Genomic DNA, 13,326 nt, shown 5'->3' with positions numbered 1-13,326 from the left:
TTTGAGCAAACACTTGCCAGAGAGGAAGCCTGTATTGAGAATTTCTATTTGACACCTTTCAGGAACTGGTTTTTCTGACAGTGAGAACAAATTCTGGTGCTTTGGGGAACAGTGATTGGAGGACTAAAGGCTGGAGCTGCTTCGCTGAGATTAATGTGGCATGACTTTCAACTGCCCTCTTGAATGTTTGGGAAACCTACAAGGAAGATCTGCTTGTGGAAATGATGTGCAGCTGCTGCTAAGAACTTGCTGTTCTTTGCTCTTTGTATTCATTTGAGATTTCATTTGTGCCTGAACTGATGTTGCAAAATCCCTGGTGTCAGTCTTGTGGAAAAATAAATCCACATACAAGACAACCCCCTACCAAGACCCTTTGTCCACCTGCTTCATAATGATTTATCTCCCTGCTGCTGAAGATGTAGCCAGTCGTATTAATGTGAGGTGTAAGTGCCCTCGAACATAAAAGCAGTGTGCTCTAAATCTGACCACCGCTCTGATTTGGGAAAGGAATGAGGAAATGATAGGTCTAGCAAAGGAAGACCAAAGTAGTCCTGATGAATTGGAGTGATTTGGTCTTTGAAGGACAAGCAGAATTGTGCCAACCATCAATCCAGCATTTATTGGAGTTGTCCTGACATAGTCAGTGAACAAATGGATTTCAGTGGGAGTTGATTTACATATATTTGAAAAATATCTTTAAAGGGCAAACTCCCAGCAGAGTGAGCTGTGCTTCAGAGGAACCCATAATACTCGAACTCGGGGGCATCTAGTGAAACTAAATGGTGGAAAATTTAGAAAAGGTAAAAGGAAGCACTTCTTCAAACAGCACATAGTTACACCACCATGGAATTCGGTACTACAATATGTAGAAATGGTGGGATTAGACAAATTCATGGAGGATAAGGCTATGGATGACTATTAGTCATGATAGCTATAAAACACCTCTAGTATAGTATAGTTGCTGGGGTACATGAGCAGGAGGGTGCTACTGCAGTCATATCCTGCTTTGGTTGGCCACTGTGTAAACAGAATGCTGGGCTAGATAGGTCTTTAGTCTGATCCAGCACAGCTGCTCTTATTTTCTTATGTGAAACCTTTTTTAGGTGGCATACTTAGTAAGCATCTGCGTATGAAACCACATTGCACTTGGCTGATATTGGTTAAAAATGTTGTGAAATATAGCTTGGAGGGGAAAGTTGACAGCTCTTGAGGTAGTGCAGAGCACATGCCTAATCACTTGGAAGGCAGGTTTCTCTTGGCCTCAGTAGCGGGCAGTGCAGACTAAGAAGACAAATATTAAGTTTGATACTCATAGCAGCCACCTGAGCACAAGTATAAGACTGGGGGGAGGGGAGGCAGCTGCAGTCCTGGGAGAAATTTAGGGGTGGTGTTCTATTTCACTATATTATATTTGTATCCCTTTTTCAGATTAATATAGTCTCACAGTTTGGCTCAGATCCACCAAACAAAAATGAGGCAGACCCTGACCTCAGGCGAGGCACACAAGGGAAGGGGAGTGGAGGGAAAAGGTAGAGGAAGGTGGTTAGTTTGACAGTGTCAAAGTGGTGAGTTGTAAACAAGCCCTTCTTTCCAGTTGGGGTCAGGTGGATCTTCCCTTGCTGATAGTCTTGTTGTGATAGAAGAGATGCAGCTGGTGGCAGAGGCCAGAGCGTCTTTCCCCCTCATTTTTGCACTCTGAGGGCAACTCTTTGGTTGCGTAGAGTGTTTGTCATGACTAGATGGTGGGGCTGCAATGTTCTGCTCTACACTGGATGAGATCTACCAAAAGTACTCATGTTTGGGGCACCGCAGTTCATGAAGGCTGTTACTGATTGGAAGCTATTTAATACCAGTGGTAAAAGGTTTGAGGAGGAAAAGCTGAAAATACTTTCTTAGAGCAGGGAAGGGCTTGTTATTGACTGAGAATTGCATCAGACATTCTTGCTGTGATGTGTTCAAATGTTGTCTATGCAGTGAAAAAGCATAGACTTTTTTGAAAAATGGAAGCTGGAATTCTTGGCCTCATTCACACTTGTCACATTCAAAAGCTTGAATGCGACCAGTGGGCTATGATAGCTCTCCCCCAACTTAAATGAGAAAGAGCCAAGAGAAGAAGTGATGATAGAACTCTTCAAATATCTGAAGGGCTGTCATATAGATGATGGAGTAGACTTATTCTCTGTTTCTTCAGAGAGAAGAACTAGAACCAGTGGTTGGAAATTGCAGGGAAGCAGATTTTGGCTAAAAGTTAGGAGAAACTTCCTAATGGCAAGAGTTGTTTGACAGTGGAACTGACTGCCTTGAGAGGTAGTGGGGTCTTCTTCACTGGAAGTATTTAAGAAGAGGCTGGGCAGCCATCATTTAGGGAAGCAGTAGTTGGATCTTGCATTGCAGATCCTGCAATGAACAGGAGGTCAGATTAGATGATCTAAAAGGTCCCTTCCAACTCAAATGAGAGCCAGTGTGATGTAGTGGTTAGAGTGTGGGACTGGGACTCAGGAGATCGGGGTTCTAGTCCCTGCTTGGCCATGAAGCTCACTGGGTGACTTTGGGCCAGTCACTGACTCACAGCCTAACCTACCTCACAGGGTTGTTGTCAGGATAAAATGGAGAGGCTCCTTCTAAGAGGGGAAAAAGGTGGGATATAAATGAAATAATAATAAATATAAATAAAGGTCTGGGTGGAGGCTGGTGGGAACGAAAATAGTTTCAAATATTAAAGGTTATTGGAAAGAAATTGGCTACCCTAGCCAGTAGTGGTAAGAAAAGAAGCAATAGAACTAAACCATTCAGGTATGACCTCAATCATATCCCTGATGAATATACAGTGGAGGTGAGGAATAGATTTCAGGGATTAGACCTGAGAGACAGAGTGCCTGAGGAACTATGGACGGAGGTCCGTAACATTGTTCAGGAGGCAGCAACTCAAACCATCCCAAAGAAAAAGAAATGCAAGAAAGCCAAGTGGCTGTCTGAGGAGGCTTTACAAGTAGGTGAGGAAAGAAGGGAAGCGAAAAGCAAGGGAGAAAGGGGAAGATATATCCAACTGAATGCAGAGTTCCAGAGAATAGCAAGGAGAGACAAGAAGGCCTTCTTAAATGAACAATGCAAAGAAATCGAGGAAAACAATAGAATGGGAAAGACTAGAGATCTCTTCAAGAAAATTGGAGATCTCAAGGGAATGTTTTGTGCAAAGACGGGCATGATAAAGGACAAAGAAGGCAGGGACCTAACAGAAGCAGATGAGATTAAGAAGAGGTGGCAAGAATACACAGAAGAAGTATACAGGAAAGATCTTCATGTCCCTGATAGCCATGATAGTGCGGTCACTGAACTTGAGCCAGACATCCTAGAGAGTGAAGTCAAGTGGGCCTTAGGAAGCATTAGTAACAACAAAGCTAGCGGAGATGACAGTATTCCAGCTGAGCTACTTAAAATCCTAAAAGATGATGCTGTTAAAGTGCTGCACTCAATATGCCAACAAATTTGGAACACTCAACAGTGGCCGCAAGACTGGAAAAGGTCAGTTCACATTCCAATTCCAAAGAAGGGCAACGCCAAAGAGTGTTCAAACTATCGTACAATTGCGCTCATTTCACATGCCAGCAAGGTTATGCTCAAAATCCTACAAGCTAGGCTTCAGCAGTATGCGAACCGAGAACTACCGGAAGTACAAGCTGGGTTCCAAAGAGGCAGAGGAACTAGAGATCAAATTGCCAACTTTCGCTGGATCATGGAGAAAGCAAGAGAATTCCAGAAAAATGTCTCTTTCTGCTTCATTGACTACGCTAAAGCCTTTGATTGTGTGGATCACAACAAACTGTGGCAAATTCTTAAAGTGATGGGAGTACCAGACCACCTTACCTGTCTCCTGAGAAACCTGTACGAGGGTCAAGAAGCAACAGTAAGAACCAGACACGGAACAACCGATTGGTTCAAAATTGGGAAAGGAGTACGACAAGGCTGCATATTGTCACCCTGCTTATTTAACTTATATGCAGAGTACATCATGAGAAACGCTGGGTTGGATGAATCACAGGTCGAAATTAAGATTGCCGGGAGAATTATCAGCAACCTCCGATATGCAGACGATACCACCCTAATGGCAGAAAGCAAAGAGGATCTCAAGAGCCTCTTGTTGAGGGTGAAAGAGGAGAGTGCAAAAGCTGGTTTGAAACTCAACATTAAAAAAACGAAGATCATGGCATCTGGCCCCATCACTTCCTGGCATATGGAAGGGGAAGAAATGGAAGCTGTGACAGATTTTACTTTCTTGGGCTCCAAGATCACCGCAGACGGTGACTGTTGCCATGAAATTAAAAGACGCTTGCTCCTTGGGAGGAAAGCTATGGCCAACCTAGACAGCATAGTAAGAAGCAGAGACATCACCTTGCCGACAAAGGTCCGTCTAATCAAAGCTATGGTTTTCCCAGTAGTAATGTATGGCTGTGAAAGCTGGACTATAAGGAAGGCTGAGCGCTGAAGAATTGATGCTTTCGAACTGTGGTGCTGGAGAAGACTCTTACGAGTCCCCTGGACTGCAAGGAGGTCAAATCAGTCCATCCTAAAGGAAATCAACCCTGAGTGCTCATTGGAAGGACAGATCCTGAAGCTGAAGCTCCAATATTTTGGCCACCTAATGCGAAGAGAAAACTCCCTGGAAGAGACCCTGATGCTGGGAAAGACTGAAGGCAAAAGGAGAAGGGGACGGCAGAGGATGAGATGGCTAGATAGCATCACCGATGCGATGAATATAAACTTGAGCATGCTCCAGGAGAGAGCGCAGGACAGGAAGGCCTGGCGTGTTATGGTCCATGGGGTCACGAAGAGTCGGACATGACTGAACGACTGAACAACAACAACAACATGGCAATATGGGAATGTTTTTGCTATTCAGTTTGCTCCTTCTGTTGAGAAACAGGCTGCTAGGGGAAGCAATGGAACCTTCTCGCTTGGAAGGTTTCAAGAGAAGGACAGATAAGCTTTTATACAAGATGCTTTCCTATATTTGAGCAGGGGTTGACCTAGAACTGAGCAGGGGTTGATATAGTTCTCTCTAGCTTCAGTTCTGTATGTATAGCCTAAAAAGAGAGCCAAAAGTTTTGTCATTATTATTGTGAACTAGTAGTCCCACTTTGCATTCATTTTGTGGTTTTAAGCTTTCATACTTTATATTGCTTTATGTTGCACTTTGTGGTTTTAATTTTTGTGAACCACCCAAAGAGCTTTGGCTATTGGGTGGGGTGTGTGTGTATATATGTGTGTGTGTGTGTATATATATAGAAAACAGAGATGAGGGCAATACCAAGCAGTCAGGAGCACACGGATTTTTGATTGGTAGAGACTGGTGTTGGCCCTTCCCATTTAGTGGCTGAGAGGCATCCTAGTAGTTGACCATGTTAGCTGGGGTTATGTTATTCAGCCTGTTCTGTTGGTTTAGCTGCCTCTCAACTGCTGGTTGTTGTTTTTTTAATGTAGACAATGTTTTATTGTGTATTTTACTTTTTGAAAAAAAAAGTACTTTGTGTATTGTATTGTACTTTTTGTATTGTATTGTATGTTTTGGTCATACTTATTGAACTCTGCCCTAGTAGCCACACAGATGAAGGATGGTTTTAAAATCTTAAAAATAAATCTTTATAGTGTCTCCCCCCCTCCCCCCAGTAGCACTTGAAGTGAGGCAGGAGCCCACTTCATCCGAATGTGATTGTTCTGGCTTTATTCCTCCTATGCAGCTTTGAGGGCACAGGCATGAAGCTGTCATGAAGCTATCATGAGGTCAGTGTACTTTCAGTGATCTGTTTTCAGAGGTACTCCTTCAGGGCAGAGAAAAGTATGGTAGAGGAATCTTGTTAGTGTAGTAGTAAAAGCAGTATCCTTGTTGAAGTTTGTCAGATTCAGATTAGAAATGAAGGGCAAATGCTTGAACTTTGTGGTTGCAGTGATTTATTTATCAACTTCTTGAGCTAAGTAGAATTCTGTCTTGCGCTCTTTAAATTGTGATTGAGTGTATTCCTAGGAGAGAACTTCATAGCTCATTCCGAAGCTATGGGCTTGCTGTAGGAATTGAGTGGAATTTTATGTATCCTGCAGCAGGAGATAACAAGCTTCTGTTCTTAATCTCTCCATTTTAATAGGATTCTGCAGTTTCCAAGGGTACAATTGGTCAAGGAGTTCAGCTATTGTCAAAGCGTTTCAGGATTTATGATACTTTGAGGCTTGTGGAGACTTTAAAAGAGATGTTGGTTCTAAAGATTATTGACTGCACCCAAGTGCTGGTATAAAGACCCTTATGAGTTTGACTGTGGGATCAATTTGTGAAAGCTGTCTTGTGATGCTTCAGTTGTAGACTCTTCTCTCCCCTTGCCCATACTTTCAGTTGTGGACTTTCCCACTCTATTTCATTTTGCCATATATGTAACTTATTTGCAGTATCCCCCCTCCTCCCACAGGAAAAACTCTGCTGAACTTGGTTTGACTGCCAATCTCCTCCCCCTGCCGCAGACAACAAACTTAGGATGCTTCTTTATCATCTGAAATGTAGGATTGACATAGATGCAACCTAGTCATTTTTGTTGAAAATAATGTGCCCATTAATGAGCACTTGCAACTCTTGGGTTGTGTGTCTTCCTCTTTAAGTGTATTGTTGACATGTTTGGGGATGATACTTCCATCTCCCTCTCTTGTTTTATTATCCCTGCTGCCTAAGGGATGATAGTTACCTGAGAGCAATCAAAGGGAGGAGGGGGTATGTTCAGCAGCAAATGCTCAATGAATGGCCAGCATATTTTCCATCGAAAATGTCTAGGTTGTACCTGTGTATGCTACTTATAAAGGCATAGAGAGAGCGCCAATGTGATGTAGTGGCTAGAGCTGACTTTTCTGAACCCTGTTTTCAGTATATTTTATGTTTAAGACATGTTTATCCCATAGTTCCTTCAAGTAGCTCAGGGCTCCATATATGGTTCTCATCCTTCATTTCACCCTTACAGCAACCCTGTGCAGTGGATTAGGCTGAGTGAGTGAGTGATCCAAGGTTACCCAGGGAGCAGTATAGTTGATTGAGGGTTTGAACCTGAGTCTTTCTGATCCTAATCCAGCATACTCTAACCATTATACCACACTGGCTCTCTCAAATGCTCGTAGGCTCAGATGTGGGCAATTCAGATTTAAATCACTTTAAATCAGACCTGAGGGCAGGTCACTGTGTGTCAGCTTAATCTACCTCGCAAGGTGGTTGTTAGGTTAGAAATCCACTTGGAGCTCCACAAAGCAAGAGTGGGATACAAGTGTAAAGAGAAAAAAAAATTATATGTGCCTTCACAGGATGACTTTAAATCTGCTTTTCAGGCTTTAGTATTTGTTTTCTCATTACATGAAGCCTGTCAGCCTCAAGAAAATTTATGGTGTATGTGCATCAATGTGTGTGTATGTGTGTGTCTTTGTTTTTTACTGGGTATTCTGCTTTCATTGCTTCCTCTCTTCTGAAATGGTTGTTGCTTCCCTCAAGCCATTGAAAAGGGAGAAGGATAGGAGTTGAACTAAAAACTGCACGATATTGACTGTTTTTTCTCAAAGGAGGATTTGGTATTCCAATCTCTGCATGAGGACTTGTGACCACAAAATGAGAAGAAATGAGCTCTTATGTGTGCAGAACAGAATTACTGGCTAAGCAACTCTGTGCATGTGTGTGTTCTGTGCTAAAGCCTTCCTTTCCATAGATTGTTCTGCATTTCTCTATGGTGGGAGCAGTTTAGTCTTTGAATCTGTCAGGCGAGTTGGCTTCCCAGATATCCTTTGTGTAGTAACAGCATGTGCTGAGAAACTGGCAGCTTTTAAAACACAGTCACTCTCTCTGACTCTTCCCTTCCCCTCCCCTTGTCCCCCCTCCCGTTCTCTCCAGCTCTGGTGACATTACATAGATGTGCTTGCAAGGAAAACAGAGTTGAGTCTCTGCCCAAACTCTGCAGTTGGAAATGGAGGTGCACTTCCTGCCCCCTCCAGCCTTGTTTCCCCAGGTCTTCAGTTGTGTACATCTAATGTTTTCACTTTCCTTAGATTTCTTTGCTCAGCACATACACCAGCAGGGAGATCTTCCTCCCATACTATAATGCTTGATTCAAAAGATTACTCTCCCCGTGCTTCCATGCCTATTCGGTGTAATTACATGTATCCTTATCACATCCTAGTAACATTCAGTATGCTTTCCTTCTAAACATACTGACATTGATTGGACTTGTAAAGCTCTTAGTTTATTGTTCAGTGACTCCCTTAGGGATGATAGCTAGAGGAAAACTTCAAGCTGTGAAAAATGTTTTTCTTACACTATGCTGTGTGCAATCCTTTCTCAGCTCCTCTTTCAGAGTTGCTGGTTTGTTTGTTTTTTGGTTTTTTAATGGGCCAGTTGTACTCCAGGAAAGGTGGCATGGGCAGTTGGGATGCAAGGCACAAACTCTGCCTTGACCTTTTCCAGTAGGTGTTTTGACTGGCACAGAAGGCAGAAAGACTGCTCATTTCTGTCCTTGACCAGTTGGTGCAGCATGTCTGTCTGTGTGTAGCCCAAACCCTAGTAGTGTTTCAGTGCTTAGGGTCAATTGGACCATCTTACATATTTTTAAAAAGCCTTTTGCTTTTGTTAGGCCCCTTCTCTGTGAACTTTAAAATGTACTTAGAGACCATGTTGTGGCCCTTCTCCCATCCCTCCTTTAAAATTTCCTTTTGATTTTCCTGTGAGTTTGGTCAGGTAAACTATCTCTTGTCTTAGTTATGCATGAGGAGGTTTCATTATACCACTGATGAAGGATGGAGATTTAGAGAGAGATGCAACGGATTAGATCCATGGTGGCATTTAACCAGACTTACAAAAAACAAAACAAAAAGAAAACAAGCCCACATAATTTTTTTTACTAGTCTGCCTATTCACATCCATTTTTTGTAATTTGTGATTGGATGGACTGTGCTGGAATCTGGGGGATCACATCACTGATTCAGGCAGTGAGAGAAGAAAGGGGGAGTACTCCATTCTTTGCCAGCAGGTAAGTTGTGCTGACTGAGAGCTTTCATTCACTGCAGTAAGTGACTCATTCAGTGCCATCATTGCATATAGATAAATGTGAGCGCATATAACCTTTGTATCCCACTTTTCCTCTAAAGAGCTCCAGGTGGAATACATGAGGTGCTGCTTTATTGCCACAACATCGCTGTTGCAGTGAGCTGGAGTGTGAGAGGAATTTTCCTAAAGCCCCACCCATGGGACTTGGGACTGACTCTCCTCCCTCCCTTTTCCTAGTTGGCACTTGTCAGTAATCACTCCAGACTAAAAACTTGGACTTAGAGTTCAGTCAGGGCCTTCTCTCGCTAGTGACTTGAATCCTCTGAGGGCCCCAGGAATACTTTTGGTCATGTTGCACTTTGCACTGTGGAGCTGCTGCCACCCTTTCCCCCACACGTAGCCTAAGTCTGCTCCCACCAAAACCACCTGGAGCTGGTTTCCCTTCACTGTGAGGTACTCTGAATTTCACGGTTAGATGTGGGGACTATAAACAAATTGCCTGTTATGTCTCTAACTCTTCTGATGTGAAAGCTACGACTCCTTGCTATAATGTCTTCATACAGCAATACATTTTGCAAAATATGCTAATTAATGCAAACCTATGTTCTCTCTCTTCTCCCCCCTCCCCCCGCAGCCAGTTGCTGAACCAATCCCAATCTGCAGTTTCTGCCTTGGTACAAAAGAACAAAACCGAGAAAAGAAACCTGAGGAGCTCATCTCTTGTGCTGACTGTGGCAATAGTGGTAGGTGACTGCCTGTATCTACTGCACTAGTGACAACATACTGGCTTGTCTGTTTGGATCCACTCCATGACTGGCCTTTGTACTTCCTTAGGCTGTGTACAGACAATCACTTCTGAAAGTCAATGAGAATGACTCCCCCACCCCCAACACTATAATAACACTGGTCCTAGTCCTGGATTGTAGCTAGGTAACTGTACATAAGTTGCAGGGAGGGGCAGGAGAAAATGGCTTTCATTTCAGTGAGAAAAAACGGGTCAGTTCCTTTCCTAATTGCAGTTTCTTTCCTCTGTTCCATACAACTCAGTGGAGTGGTGAACTAGCTGCTTCTGGTTTAGTTGATTTCAGTCTTCCAGGGAATTTTAAAAAATGTTCTGGAATAGCTGTTCATCTCCGAGAAAGAGAGACAGCCTTGCACTTCTCTTCCCTACCCTCTTAAAAGGGTTACATATGAAGGCACCTTCCCAGCATCCATCCTTTCCAAGTTTAATTAAAAAAAACGCACCCTCTAAACCCAGTCTCAAAACTACTTCAGGAATAGGTATGTGCGTGCTAAGCTGTCATGGGCAGTGTACACAGCAGTTGCGCCAGTCCCTACACATAGGTTTTGCCATATTGCTGGCCATGCTGCTGAGGATTTGTTTGGGGTTTTCCCAAGTACTGCTTGGAGCATTGCATGAACCTATGCAATCAATATGACCGGAATTCATGTTGGGACTGAAAAAATTCTTGTATATACTGCAGGAAATGATATGCAGCCTTAAGGCACTTCTGTACCTAAGGTCAGTTCCTGCTTTAGAGTTTTACTGTCCAGAATGTCTCCTGCTTTCAGTGGGAGGGGCCGTGGCTCAGTGGTAGAGCACATTTTTTGCATATAGAAGGTCCCAGGTTCAATCCCTGGCATCTTCAGGTAGGGCAGGAAAAACTCTCGCCTGGAACCCTGGTGAGCCATCGCTGCCAGTCAGTGTCGACAATACTGGGCTAGATGGACCAGTGGTCTGACTCCATATAAGGCAGCTTCCTATGTTCCTAGAATGGAAGCAAGTAGTCTGGAAAGAAGGTTCATTGTAGCATGGGATAACTCCATGTCAATAACTTACCTTTGGTAGTCTGGACAGCCTTGTCGTTGCTGGCCCTGCTGTTGATGTCATTTGTTGTCATGCAGACAACAGTGCAACGTTAGATATAGTTTGCAGGGAATCAGATTTGTGAAGGGTGCCCTTTAGCCTAATGAGCAGCATGTTTGGCATTATTTGGGTCTATCACAATGGCTGGTAGTATTTTATCACTTGTTTATTGCTGGAACTACCACTGAATATTTCCTTGCCATTTCAGGGCAGGCACTTCACTGGAGTAGTGCAGTGTCACGTTTAATTTCCAGTAGAAATAAAGCACAGCCACTCTAGCAGAAGCTGCTCTAAATGCGATAGCCCAGATGGTTCTGGTGCTTGGCATAACTATTTTTGTCCTAATCATAAATAGTGTTAGCAGAAATAACAACCTTATGGGACCTTGAAGGTTAATCAGTTTAACGAAGTGGGCTTTCTAGTTCATGAAAGGTTATGCCACCATAAATTGGGTAGACCTTAAGGTGCCATAGCTCATAGTAGTCAGAACAACAAACATGGCTCCTGGAATTCATCTGGAATTCTGGAATTCATCGCAATAGATGGTAGGGCATCCTTACGATAAGCAATATTCCCATTGCATGAGCGTGATCCTCTCTCCAGTAGTGTGCATTGGAGATAAGCGAAAGGAAAACGGGACAGTTATCTCCATCAAATTGTGTGTAGATGCTACCATTTTTAAAAAATGTTTTGGGGAATAGAGTCAGGAATCTTAAAACCATTAATCAGGATGCAGCCTTAGTTATAGCATATACCTTTGTAAAAACTGTTCTCTGGCCAGTTTGTGTATCTAATGCGGCTTAAGCACATGCTTGAGGCTCCTTGGCTTTGGACTGTTCACACAGTTCCTCCAGGGTTGAAATCAAGCACTTGGGCAAGAAATCAGCTTCCTTCCAAAAACACATCATGTGAGTTAATCTCAGATTGCCAAGTACATGTTGAACTGCTCTGATAGGACTGGAGCCTTTTAAAGATGTCAAATGTTAACTGTATTAGAAGCTATACCTTGTGCTCTTCCCAAGCACAGGCTTCTCCTACTTAGTTTCATTGAAATTGTTCTCACCACCTTGGTACAGGTCATCCATCCTGCCTGAAGTTCTCCCCAGAGTTAACAGTTCGGGTGAAGGCCTTACGATGGCAGTGCATTGAGTGCAAAACGTGCAGTTCCTGTCGAGATCAGGGCAAGAATGCTGTGAGTACTTGGGCTGAGCATTTATCTACTGGATTATAAATAGTTACTTTTCTAACCAGTTGCATCAGATTCCTTTCTAACCAATTGCATCAGATGGAGGTGAAGCTAGGAATAACTAGAAAGAAAGAAGAGTTTCTCTGAATAGGACTCATGCCTTTCTGGTGAAATCTGGTGTACCTTGCTAACATCCAGGGTAGACTGTGGTAATATGATCTATTCGGGGCTGCTTTTGAAAGATGCTACAAACCTTCAACTGGCACAAAGAATAGTCATGAGAGTTTTAACAGGAACCTGCCACAGGGAGCATTTGTTGTGTCAGCTATGTTGGCCCCCTATTCGCTTCTGGACCCCAGTCAGAGTGGTGGAGCTAACCTTTAAAGCCCTGGATAGCTTAGGAATTTCTCCCATATGAGCCTGGGCAATTACGTCATCAGCTGGGGCACTGCTCTGTGTCCCTGTGTCTTCTGAGATTAGGCGGGTTGGTAAGCATGACAGGAACTTTGTGGCCATTACACCTAGGTTTTGGAAGCCCCTCCCTAAGAGTTCCATTTGCCCCCTATCTCCTGGCTTTTCACCAGTGTTAAAAATTTAATATATTAAACTTCAAGATAAAGGAAATCGCAACTTTAATCAAAGTTTTGGATTTCTATAGAAGATGTCCTAGGATTCATCTTCCTCTATATTATGTTTGCCTGTTTGAAGTTCCTCTGTGCTACTCCCATCAGTAGGGACATTTTTTTTCTCACATACTTCCCATTAGACTAGAACTATAGTCGGATATGTTTTGAGAATAATCAGACATAAGCGTTGTTGATTTGTGTGACTTGGCATATGGAAGGCGTTAACTGAGAACATCTGTGCTTTACAGGATAATATGCTCTTTTGTGACTCATGCGATCGAGGCTTTCACATGGAGTGTTGTGACCCTCCTCTGACCAGGATGCCAAAAGGTAAAGAGGAGATGAAAGATGATGTGGGGGAAAAACATGTGTAACTGTAGCATTCCTTTTTAGCTTTTAGATTAAAAGGCAGTCTTTACCAGGCACAATAGAATAGGATGGTAGCATAGCTCTGGTGAAGAATTTGGAATCATTTCACGGCTTATGTAACTCGCACACCATCAAGGAAAAGATACTACCTTTGTAATGTAGTGGCTAAGAGTGTGAGTGGTGAGACGAGGAGACCTCGGGTTGAATCTTGCTTAGCTGTTGATTG

At 43.1% G+C, this 13,326-nt stretch overlaps 1 protein-coding gene across 1 annotated transcript in view; it reads left to right on the top strand.

Annotated features, from left to right (window-relative positions):
* The window catches only part of KAT6A (lysine acetyltransferase 6A), a 71,885-nt gene that overhangs the window by 20,027 nt on the left and 38,532 nt on the right, over nt 1-13,326 (top strand). Inside the window, exons 3-5 of the mRNA XM_084804077.1 lie at nt 9,687-9,795; nt 11,996-12,111; nt 12,980-13,061. Coding sequence (XP_084660203.1) covers nt 9,687-9,795; nt 11,996-12,111; nt 12,980-13,061 — 307 coding nt within the window. The remainder of the gene's footprint in view (nt 1-9,686; nt 9,796-11,995; nt 12,112-12,979; nt 13,062-13,326) is intronic.

The sequence above is a fragment of the Heloderma suspectum genome, chromosome 6 (genome assembly GCF_057233095.1).
Source record: "Heloderma suspectum isolate Gila_16-S chromosome 6, 16-S_ref, whole genome shotgun sequence".
Classification (NCBI taxonomy): Eukaryota; Metazoa; Chordata; class Lepidosauria; order Squamata; family Helodermatidae; genus Heloderma; species Heloderma suspectum.
The sequence above is the reverse complement of the archived record's forward strand: the minus strand, read 5'-3'. Positions and strand labels throughout refer to the sequence as shown.